This window comes from Nelumbo nucifera, chromosome 2, assembly GCF_055504915.1.
Source record: "Nelumbo nucifera cultivar China Antique chromosome 2, China Antique-T2T, whole genome shotgun sequence".
Classification (NCBI taxonomy): Eukaryota; Viridiplantae; Streptophyta; class Magnoliopsida; order Proteales; family Nelumbonaceae; genus Nelumbo; species Nelumbo nucifera.
The window spans coordinates 52,065,780-52,078,051 of NC_142650.1; the positions used below are offsets into that span (position 1 = coordinate 52,065,780).

Sequence of the window (12,272 nt, forward strand, 5' to 3'; positions counted from 1 at the left end):
CTTATCTGTATTCCGTATATTATAGACTGTTTTGTTGAACGTTGAAACAGGAAGAGGACGGGAGAGGTGGAGGATATTTTTTTATTTAAATAAAAAAAACTCAAATATTTTGCCCAGTCTACCCTAGAAAACGACTTAACTATAATCGTAAGTCGTAACTCTGCCGCCGACGTATTAACCGTTCATCAGAACGGGGTTCCGAACCAAATTGTTCTGTAAAAAAATTAATTAAAAAATATAACAGAGAGAGAGAGAGAGAGAGAGAGAGAGAGAGAGGGAAGAGGTGGAGGAGGAGGTGGTGGTAGGGGTGGTGGAGGGGGAGGAGAGGAGGAGGGAAATGATGAGGTGGAGAGAAAGGAAGAGGAAAGCAGAAAGCTGGAAGGAAAAGGTGAAAAGGCAATTTGCTGCTTATACGTAGAGAGAGATAGAGGGAGATACAGGAATAGGTTATAAGAGAGAGAGAGAGATTGCTTAATCAATTATTTTATACTTTTAATATTACAGAGAGAGAGGGAGAGTGAAAACTGAATACACAGACGAGGGGGAGAGAGAGAGAAAGAAAAACCTTGGATCTACAGATCTCCTCTCTTTCTCTCTCTTTCATTCGCTATACAAAACCCTTTCTCGCTGTCATTCCTTTCTCTTCTCTTTTTGTGCTTCCTCAAAACGTTCCTTCTCTCCCTCTCAAATGAAAACCCTCCAACCCTGTGGTTTGAGAGGATTACAGGCCGTCTGATCTCTGATTTTCTTTTCCTGTGCCGTTAGATCTCCGGCAATGGGAGCCTGTTGCGCCAAATTCTCCTTCTGCTGGTGGCAATCTAACCTCAAATCGACCAACCTCGAATCCTCCGATGCTGGTAAATGTTTTGCGTCTTTCGACTCTCCAGATCTTCTCTGTCTGCTTTACACTGAAAATTCTGACGACATCGACTTCTTTGGTTTTCTCTTTTTGTTCCATGGGTTAATTGTTTGCAGAGGGCGGTGGCAAAAACGACCGTGAATTGTTGCCGGGTTTCAGTGAGTTCAGCTTGGAACTGCTAAAGGTTGCTACTTCTGGCTTCTCTGCCAATAACATCGTTTCCGAGCACGGAGAGAAAGCTCCCAATGTTGTTTATAAAGGAATGCTTGAGAATGACCGCTGGATCGCCGTCAAGCGTTTCAACAAGTCCGCTTGGCCCGATTCTCGTCAATTCCTTGTTCGTTCTCTCTCTCTCTCTCTCTCTCTCTCTCTCTCATACAGACACGCTCCTTATGGTTTTCGTTTCTATCTGCATTTGATATGTTTCCTTTTCCTTTAATATTGTTGTTGAATCTTTTATTTCGTTTTGAATTTTAATTAATTTGGTCGTGCCGCAGGAAGAAGCCAGAGCGGTGGGTCAGCTTCGTAATGAGCGGTTGGCGAATCTGATTGGATGTTGCTGTGAAGGAGATGAGAGATTGCTCGTTGCCGAGTTCATGCCGAATGAAACCCTTGCTAAGCATCTCTTCCATTGTAAGCTTTTATTACTCTTTAAGACAGATCCCTTAAGACTTTTTGGTCCTCGCGATATAATGTAGGGTGTAAACATTGCTGTAATTTCCACTGTTGCTGCGCTTAGTGGAAAATCTAACATGAAGAACAGTCCTTTATTTGTAAATTTCTTTTGGGCTGGGTGGATTGGTGGAAATGGAATGCATGAGATGCCAAACTTTTAACAAGAAATGTGAGCTTTAATTGGTCAAAGAATAAAAGTAGACTGCTTGAGCCTTAATTGGACAAAATCTAAAAAATCCTCTTGCTAAATCCTTAAATTGATTTTTCCTTTATCAAATTTAACTTTGGACTCTTCAATGGTTCTTATGTGTATTGTTCGGTTGAAATGGTTAGGGGAGACCCAGCCCATGAAATGGGCCATGAGGTTGAGGGTTGCCCTGTATTTGGCACAAGCTTTGGAATATTGCAGCAGTAAAGGGCGGGCGCTGTATCATGACCTCAATGCTTATCGAGTGTTGTTCGATAAGGTAAGTTGTTTCTTCATATCTCTTTTACCTGTTTCCACTTCCAAAAGATCATCTTCTTTTCATTGTCCAGTCCTTATCGTAGTCAGCACTTGACAGGATGGTAATCCCAGGCTATCGTGCTTTGGCCTCATGAAAAATAGTAGAGATGGCAAGAGCTACAGTACCAACTTGGCTTTTACTCCTCCAGAGTACTTGAGAACAGGTAAACATCCTATGCAATAGAAATAATTGGTTCAACATCCTATGCAATAAAGAAGGATGGTGGTCCTTGGAGGCTGGCTCACTCCCTGGCTGGGGCTAGAGACACCCTAGCTCTCATCAATGCAAACGTGTTTTGGATTTCTAGGGAATTAAATATTAGCAGACAGTCTTGCAAAATCTGGTGCTCGTTTGGATACTTTGAATAGTGATCAATACTTGCCTATGTAGTTTTTGAGGAATCTTCACTGCTCTTTGCTTTCTCAAAAAAGGCCGGGGGGGGGGGGGTACACATACACATGGTGGGCTCTAGAAATATTTCTTCTTGATCTTCCATGACAGTTCCATGACTTTGGAAATATCAGCAATGGCAACTATTTCCTAGCTAGGATGCATAGCAAGTTTTCAATGATACTTTAGCTCAAAGGTATCATAGTTTCATAGGTAGAGAACGGTTTCTCACTGTTTTCTAATATAAGCTAGCAGACAAGATTTAATCATTATATTGGATATTTCTCCAACTGGACCAAATGAGTAATTTCTTTTCTCTATGAATGACCCAAATGGTGCCTCCCTAGATCAGTAGGTTGTTGGTTTTATTTCTCAAATCCTTTTCTATGTGTATTTCAGATTTATTTTTCTTCAAATCCCAACAGATGGTGGATAGAATAGCCAATATGTTCAATTTGAGCAGATGCTATTGTTTTCTTATTATTTCTTTGGCAGGTAGAGTGACACAAGAAAGCGTAGTATACAGTTTTGGCACTCTTTTGCTTGATCTTCTCAGTGGGAAACATATTCCTCCAAGCCATGTAAGCTTTCCTGTTCATTCTAAGCTTTGTGGTAACTCACTACTTTTCTCTAGATATGCTTTGGAACACTTGACTGCAAAGTTAAAAACTGTAAGCTCATGGTCATATTGATAGCCCAAGCAATGTTTTGAAATTGTAATCATATTGTAAATTGTAGAGAAAGTTGAATCAGTTGAAAAATACTCCTACAGTAATTCAGATAATGCAAGAAAAGAAGAAAAGAGAGAAAGAGAAATAAGAAGAAAGAAGTTTCAGCAATAGGTTGTGGAAGAAGAAAAGAAGGGAAGAGAGAAAAGAAGAATTCAAACCTCTCTCTCTAGCTCCCTTTCATTACTTTTATTAATAATTCTGAGTACAATTACTTGGATGGACAACACTAAAGAAATAATTAAAGAAAATAAAAGAAGGCCTATAAGGCCCATAACTAAGAAATATAACTTTTAAATACTACTTAAAAGAAATAAAGAACACTAAGGCCCATTCGGTCCATTCACACTACACACCCCTCTTCAAGCTGAGCATAGATGCCAATCATGCCCAACTTGCTTACATAATCTTGAAACTTTGCTTTTGGGACTCCCTTAGTTAGATGCAATGAAAGGTAGGCACACCTCTCCCAAAGCCACTCTTTCCTGTATAAAGTGTCTATCTACCTCAATGTGCTTAATTCTATAATGCTGAACTAGGTTGTGAGTAATGTTAATAGCAGCTTGGTTATCACAATACAACATCAGTGGCTCGTCACATGAAACACCCATCTCATTAAGGAGAGATCTAAGCCATAACAACTCCGAAACACCATAGGCCGAGGGGTGGATTCGAGCTGAGTCGAGCCGAATAGTACTAGGCTCGAGCTTGAGTCGAGCTCAAGCTCGGTTCGAGCCAAAACCTTGATCTCGAGCTCGGATCGAGTAAAAAATGCATAAGCTCGAGCTCGATTTTGAGAAAAATATTTTATAAAATAAAAATTATATATAAAAAATTTTATTTTATATTTAAAAATTTAAGAATTATAATAATTAATAATTATAATATTTTTATTATATATATTATTTTCTATAATTTTATTATCGAGCCGACTCGCTTAATAATCGAGCCACTGAATTGGGCTTGAGCTCGATTGAAACCAAGTCGAGCTGAGCTTTTCACGAGCCAAGCTCGAGCAGCTCATGAAAATCGTTGATACCCCTACATAGGCCATAGCTCTATACTCTGCCTCAGCTGAGGATCTAGCAACCATTGATTGCTTTTTACTTCTCCAAGAAACAATATTTCCCGCTACCATAGCACAATATCCTGATGTGGATCTCCTGTCATCCACATTTCCTACCCAATCAACATCTGTATATGCTTCTACCTTCATGTGTCCATGTTTAGCAAATAATATACCCTTCCCGGGGGTTCCCTTAAGGTAGCATTACACCCTTTTTGCAATAGCCATATTTGTGTCTCTAGGAGCATGCATGAACTGGCTGATGACACTCACAACATATGAAATGTCTGGACGAGTCATATATAGATAAAGAAGTTTTCCCAGTAATCTTTGAAACACTCCCCAATCAGCTAAAAGTTCATTAGCTGAGAGTTTATGATTCACATCAATAGGGGTAGAGGTAGGTTTAGCACCAAGTTTTCCAGTCTCAGTAAGAAAGTCTAGCACATACTTCCGTTGAGAAATAAAGATACCTTGGATCTAGCAACCTGAATGCCTAGAAAATACCACAACTCCCCTAAATCTTTAATTTCAAATTCAGAATTGAGAAACTTCTTGAGAGCATTAACTTCTTCTGTATCATTGCTGGTAACCACAATATCATCGACATAAACTATAAGAAATGTCACCGGAGTGCCTTTTCTCTTAACAAAAAGGGTATGATCTGATTGAGTCTGAGTATAGCCGAAGTGAACAAGAGCAGCCCTAAACCAGTCAAACCAAGCACGTGGAGATCGTTTCAGGCCATAAAGTGATTTCTTCAATCTACACACCTTACCCTGCATTTCCTTGCCATGTATACTAGGAGGAAGGGACATGTATACCTCTTCAGTGAGATCACCATTCAGAAATGCTTTCTTAACATCAAGTTGATACAAAGGCCAACCATATCTCACTGCTAAGGATAAAAGAACTCTCAACGAAGTCATCTTAGCAACTGGAGAAAAGGTCTTAGTATAAGCTATCCCATATACCTAGGTATATCCCTTGGCAACAAGCCGAGCTTATACCTCTCAATTGACCCATTTGCACAATACTTGATAGTGAAAACCCACTTGCACCCAACAGGTTCCTTCCCAGTTGGCAAGTCAACAATATCCTAGGTATTGTTTTTATGAAGAGTACTCATTGCATCCATCTCTCCAATCTGGTGTGGCTAAGTCTTCTGAAACAAACTTTGGGATGGATTGAGAGGAAATGGAAGCTAGAAAGGCATAGTAAGATGGGGACAACAAGCTATAGGAAAGATGTTTGGAAATACAATGAGCTGTACATTTCCTCTTACGTTTTCTCAAAGCAATGGGTAGGTCAAGGTCTGGAAACGAGGGTGTTGGTAGATGAGGTTATGGACATGTCCTCTCTTTAGTAATCGGGAGCGCCTGAGACTTGATCGGAGGTGTGGGATCACCTCTCATAGGATGAGTGGAAACAACTGGAGGACAAGTAGGAGGAGGGGGAGGAGCAAGAGGGGAAGACCTCAAAGGAGAGGATCCATCCACGGGACTGGGGGTAACTATGGAGGGTTCAACACAAGATTCAACTGGAGTTGGCAAAGGAAGGGATAAAGAAAACAACTTGAGAGATCTCTCCCCCTTAGAAGGATGGCTATAAAAAGGAATTGACTTTGCAAAGGTGACATCCATGGAGATAAACCAGGTGCCACTAATTGGATCAAAACAACAATACCCTTTCTAAGTGGAGGCATAACCAAGGAAGATACACTTCTGAGCCTTGGGGTCAAACTTGTGTCTTTTGGAATTGGGAATGTGGAGATAACAAGTGCAACCAAGGACTTTCAGAGGAATAGAGAAAATCTCAACATTAGGAAAGAGGACTTCAAAAGGAGATTTTAACCCCAAGACTCGAGAAGGCATGCGGTTAATAAAGTAGGTAGCTGTTAAAATTGCATCACCCCAAAACTTCACAGGAACATGGGTAGCAAAAAGAATGCTCCTTGCAACTTCCACAATGTGTCTATTTTTCCTCTCCGCTACTCTATTTTGTTGTGGAGTGGGAGCACAAGAACTCTGATGAATAACCCCAAACTTCTCAATATAGGAGATAAGGTCCTTCTCAAAATATTCCTTAGCATTGTCTGATCGGAATATTTTGATGTAGGTATTAAACTGAGTGAGTATGTGTTCATAGAACTGTTGCACAAGTTTAGTTACTTCAGCCCGAGAGTGCATAAGGTAAATCCAAGTATATCGTGAAAAATCATCAATAAACAGGATAAAATATTTATACTCACCCAATACATGGTAAATGGTAAGGCCCCCCACACATTAGAGTGAACAATATTAAAAGGAATAATTGATCTTTAATTCTTTGAAGGATAAGTGCTCTTACAATGCTTTGAGAACGCACAAGACTCACAATGAAGACTTGATGGACTAATTTCTTTAAATAACTCTGGAAACAACTGACTCAATGAAGAAAAGGACAAATGACCCAAACAACTATGACATAACAAAATACGATTAGTGGACTCAAACAAATGTAGTTCTCTTAGGTTGTACTTGGCTCTGCTTAGGCATGTCTAACAAATAGATCCCATTCGCCTCATGGCCATTCCCAATCACCTTCTGAAACTCCATGTCCTGAAAAACACAATATGAAGGAAAAAAGGTCACACCGCAATTTAGGGATTTAGTCAAATTACTAACTGAAAGCAAATTGGTATTAAGTTTAGGTACATGAAGAACAGACGATAAGATCAAGGCATTAGAGGTCTTAATGTCTCCTTTTCCCGTGAGAGGGGCTAAGGAGCCATTAGCAAGGGATATCTCTCCTCTAGTTTGCTCCATTGAGTAAATGGATGCAAACGATAATCAAATTAGGGCTTTACTAGGCTAGATTTACTGTTCTAAGCAAAAAACAACCTTTCAACCCCCTAAAATTAGGGTTTCATAGGGTCTTGCGGGATGGGGGGAAAGAGAGAAATTTCAACCGCCCCTTCCAAAGGTTCTAGAATTCAATCCAACCAAAACTGCCCCTAATAGAAATCAAAAGGCTTACTCTGATCCCTAAGCGCCTGGTTCAAACTGTCTCTATGACCTGTAACAAGGATTCTCCAGTTATCTAGGGTTTTCGGGAAAAATCTCCATGAACCTGCCCCGGGCTTCAACTAAGGATGAAAAACCTCCACAAAACTCTCCAAAAACCTTCCTAACTGGGATTCATAAGTAGTTGATTGATCACGATCAGTTCTCCATACACACTATGTATGGGCAAAGAAAGGAGAAAGAAGTCGAAAGTGAGAACCCGCTCTGATACTAAGTTGAAAATTACACCTACAGTAATTCAGATAATGCAAGAAAAGAAGAAAAGAGAGAAAGAGAAAGAAGAAGAAAGAAGTTTTAGCAATAGGTTGTGGAAGAAGAAAAGAAGGGAAGGGTGAAAAGAAGAATTTGAACCTCTCTCTCTAGCTCTCTTTCATCACTTTTATTAATAATTCTAAGTCTGAGTACAATTACTTGGATGCCCTTAATGGGGTGGCCAGCACTAAAGAAAATAAAAGAAGGCCCATAACTAAGAAACATAACTTTTAAATACTACTTAGAAGAAATAAAGAACACTAAGGCCCATTCGGCCCATTCTCACTACAGAATCAAATTGAACTGTGAATCATATCATAAATTAAATATAGATATATTAAAATGTTAAATATATATAGGAAAGTGACTTTACCCTATTATTTATCAAAAAAAAGAAAGTGTCTTTACCCTATTTTTAATCTATATCTACTGTATATGTACTTAAAATGATAGAATTTACCACTTATACAATAGAAACCTAAGATGATATAATCAAATTTGACTCAAAAACCAAACAAATCTAAAAATGGCTCTTTAACCTACATATGATGGAAAATAAACTCAATTTCTAGTCTTAAATAATCTACATAAATCATTTTCTAGTAAGACTTAAAAAAGTCTCCCTTGGCAAAACTAAATATAAACAAAAAAGAATAACAAAGTAGAGAACTAATCCTTAATTGAATTTATTTGAATCATAGAAATTCTATAAATTGTAAGGTTTATGAATCAAAACGTAGGATTCAAACAAAAATTGTAAGATTTTCACAGAAAAGGATTCAGACCTAAGATTCGAATAAAAACCCATGGGATTTATGATTCAAATTGTGAATTGTATCATAAATTGTAAGATTTTGACAACATTGAACTAAGAACTATTAGCATCTTAACTACCATTCATTTGCTGGGAAGGCTGAAAGAATGTCCTTAAGGGCAAATAAATACATGCTCTGCTGGCCCATAATGCAAAAAAACATTCAGCAAAGCTCAAACTGGTTGCATATCAGAATGACAGAATCCTCTGCACGTGTGCATTTGTCTTAAGTAATTGGGTCTAACCATCTATGTTCATACTTAGTCATAGGTGCTTACACATGCATGCATGGGAATGTATTCTGCTAACATTAAATGCCAGTGCTTTTCTTAAAATAAAACTTCTAAAATTAGAGATGGGACTAACTATATATATTTGTTTTCAGGCACTTGACTTAATACGTGGAAAGAATTTTTTGATGTTGATAGATTCTTGTTTGGAGGGTCACTTTTCTAATGATGATGGAACTGAATTGGTTCGATTAGCTTCTCGTTGTTTACAGTATGAACCTCGTGAAAGGCCAAATGTGAAGTCCCTTGTGACTGCCCTTGCTTCACTTCAGAAAGACACAGAGGTAAATAATATTACTGTAATCTGTTTTGAACATTTAACCACCCAACCCGTGTCTGCATGCTTGAGCAAAAATGATAGTGCACTAAAATGTTTGAAACAATGCCTAAACATCTGCTACCTTGTGGATATATTTTTTTTCTAATTTTGGAGACAAAACTACAAAATTCTGAAATTGCAGGGCTAGGAAGATTCCTTGCCCCAATTCTGTTTTCAATCTAAAGAAACTCTGATTCTTTTAGGTTCTGTTATGGTGTAAATCTCCTCATCAAGTCTCATAACTTGTTAAGGATATATACTATATTATCCTATCAAATTCTCTTATTTAGTCTTTATAGTTTACAATTGTCATTAAAGTAATAGTTGGACAAACATTTTATTTATGCACAGTGCTGTTGGCACTTTTGGAAAAATACATATATATTCTCATTTCTTGTTATTTTGCAGGTCTCTTCATTTGTCTTGATGGGTATTCCACAAGGAACTGAATCACAGTTGTCATTAACACCTTTAGGTGAAGCATGTTCCAGAAAGGATCTTACTGCCATACATGAAATATTAGAGAAGGTTGGGTACAAAGATGATGAGGGTGTTGCCAATGAGGTTAGTGACCATCTATCCTGAAATCTACTTTCTATTTCTCATGAGCAGTAGCTCTAAGTGGTTTTCCATTTAACTATTATTTTTTATTAATAAAATTTAATGCTACCTTTTCAAAAAAGAAAAACCAAACTAGTATTTATTTATTTATTTTTTGAAATCTATCATGCTGCTCTTTTAAGCCTGTGAAATGACTCAGCAGGCCAGCAAGTGTAACTTTCCCGACTAAGAATAATGACTTCTGTTATAGTGCTAGTGCCTTTCTATTTTGCAATCAGAGCATTTGAAACACATTTTTCCTTCAGTTACATGCATGGACACATGTATAGACATTCTAAATTACAAGGAAAAGGAAAAAATAGGTACTGATCTACCATGAAAGATACTGAAATTTGAGTTTGAGACTTGAATTTAACTTCTATTGTATAAGATTATAAGTTAATTTGTATTATTACTTGAACTGAATTTCCCTATGTCACTTTACTGTTAATATTGATGATTATTGCATATCCTGCAGCTTTCTTTTCAGATGTGGACCAATCAAATGCAAGAAACTTTGAATTCTAAGAAACGGGGAGATGCTGCATTTCGTGCCAAAGACTTTGCAACTGCCATTGATTGTTATACACAGGTAAGTCCTTTGCTTGGGAATTCCACTAAACTTTTATCTTTTTAAGCAGAAACTCCATTTGGCTAGGCAAGCTGCAAAAGTATATCTGCATCAGATACCAACAAATTATCAGACATTTATCGGAAAGTCTGACCAAAAAAAAAGCATGGAACATAGTCTAGAATTTAGACTAAAATTAGATTTCTGGCACATGCTTAGATCAACAAGTTTGCACCAGAAAGTTCCGATGTTCAACACGTTTTATTCATTGATTTTCCAACAAAAAAGAAAATGACACATTTTCTTCATTGACAATTACGAATGATAGAGACATGAAAGAGTACCTTTTATAGTCTGTACAAAGAAACGTCATTTCTTCCAGCACCTTCTCTTTCAAGACCATAAACTAGTTGATCTAGGAAATATTGGAAATAGAGGTTCAGCGTGGATGCCAAAGATCTTGCTTACCGATACGCCCCTCTAGGGGTTGTATTGGGTCAGACCATGGTTCAGAGGGTGGCCGGGACTTAAACCAATCCCTCTGAACTGGTTTTGAAAAAAAAAATAAAACAAAAAAAGCACTGATACAGGCCGATATGCCAGCCTACGTCGATACTTTGAACCTTGATGCAACAAGCGTTGATAGAAGAAATTATATGGACTATGCAACTTTTTGACTTGTGAAATAGTACATATTAATACTCCCACCCCCACCCCCACCCCCACGGCTTGATAAACACTTATTTTGTAACAAGCCAAGGGAAGTGTTGTAATTTGGCTCTTTTGCAATGAATCTCTCTTTGCCAAAACACACACACACAAAGGAAGTACTGGGTTTGGATGAACTTGAGTTGTTGATTTAAAACCTTGTTCTAGAATATCTTCATCACTTCAAAAGAGTGTAGCTTGTTCTTAGATGATGCAATATCATGGACATGGTATTGGATTATTATTATTATTATTATTATTATTATTATTTGCATCATCGATTCAAAAACCTTGTTCTCTTTTTGATGGAGTTGTTATCATTATTGTTTCAGTATGGATGTAAATGCACCTTTGATCTGATTGTTGTGCAGTTTATTGATGGCGGGACCATGATATCACCAACCGTGTTTGCTAGACGCTGCTTGTCATACCTGATGAGTGACATGCCACAAGAAGCACTTGGAGATGCTATGCAAGCCCAGGTGATATCCCCTGAGTGGCCTACTGCTTTCTATCTTCAAGCAGCTTCTCTCTTCAGTCTTGGGATGGATACTGATGCTCAAGAAACCCTCAAGGACGGTACAGCTTTAGAGGCAAAAATGAATAGAAGAAACTGAAAATGTATAGGATTTTTGGTTCTTTTTTTCTTGCTTTCTTTTCCTAGTTAACTTTGTTCTCTTTGTTCTTCGCTGTTGTATTTATCTTCTTCCATTTTTTAAGGATCCTTCTCAGTTCTGAGTTTTTGGCACACGTGAGGACTCTTCCAAAATCTGAAAAGCTTTTGTTGGTTCTAATGTTTATTTTACATTGTCACCATTAATTCTTTGTTTTTCATTTTCATCCTTTTCTTTTGTCATGGGGGATTGTAGTCTCATCTCACATCAAATTTACCCGTTTCTTGATTTTAATTTTTGTCTAAAAGCATTTCTACAATGGAAAGTTACTTTGTTGGGGTCTGGATAAATCGAATGAACCAAATACAATCTAGTTGCTTGATGTATGCACATTTTCCTCTTCTCGCAAGAAATCGAATTTTGAACTCTAAAAAGCTGTTATGATGATGCTACTTAATCCGCGAAGGTAAGTCACATCATGAACTTTGGAATGTGGCTGTCGCATTAATGGATTCGTTTCTCAACGCCCCTGGATTGAGTGCCCTTCCATTTGAACAATTCAATTGACTGTGGTTTCATGGTCAGAATACTCAGAACTCGGGATGCTAGACACAAAAGCAAAGTTCTGTTCGGTATTAGCGTGATGCTGAAATCCTTAGGAGAACATAGTACGTAGTACCCGTTGTAACAAATGCGAATACACAAATCATATAACAGGCAACACCATTCAAATTTGCTCAAGCAATCCTCATCCAAGTCTAATAGTAGGGATTTTAGCCACTACTATGCTCCAAAAGAATAACCCACTGGTCCAT

The 12,272-nt window shown here is 37.9% G+C and overlaps 1 protein-coding gene across 1 annotated transcript; it reads left to right on the forward strand.

Moving 5' to 3' along the window:
• Positions 1–261: 261 nt before the first annotated feature.
• On the forward strand, positions 262–11,663 carry LOC104601160 (serine/threonine-protein kinase BSK5-like). The gene is made up of 10 exons (XM_010264398.3): positions 262–857; positions 976–1,196; positions 1,357–1,492; positions 1,868–2,001; positions 2,098–2,203; positions 2,926–3,011; positions 8,741–8,929; positions 9,373–9,528; positions 10,043–10,156; positions 11,215–11,663. Exons 1-10 carry the CDS (start codon positions 776–778, stop codon positions 11,458–11,460), a joined length of 1,470 nt encoding a protein of 489 aa, XP_010262700.1. The 5' UTR covers positions 262–775; the 3' UTR covers positions 11,461–11,663.
• Positions 11,664–12,272: the final 609 nt, after the last annotated feature.

What these genes read in the sequence shown, in the direction of transcription:
- LOC104601160 (XM_010264398.3), top strand. Translation starts at nt 776, where the DNA reads ATGGGAGCCTGTTGCGCCAAATTCTCCTTCTGCTGGTGGCAATCTAAC. An exon ending in CCGATTCTCGTCAATTCCTT is followed by an intron (nt 1,197 to 1,356) that starts GTTCGTTCTCTC and finishes GTCGTGCCGCAG; the next exon opens with GAAGAAGCCAGAGCGGTGGG. An exon ending in CCATTGATTGTTATACACAG is followed by an intron (nt 10,157 to 11,214) that starts GTAAGTCCTTTG and finishes ATTGTTGTGCAG; the next exon opens with TTTATTGATGGCGGGACCAT.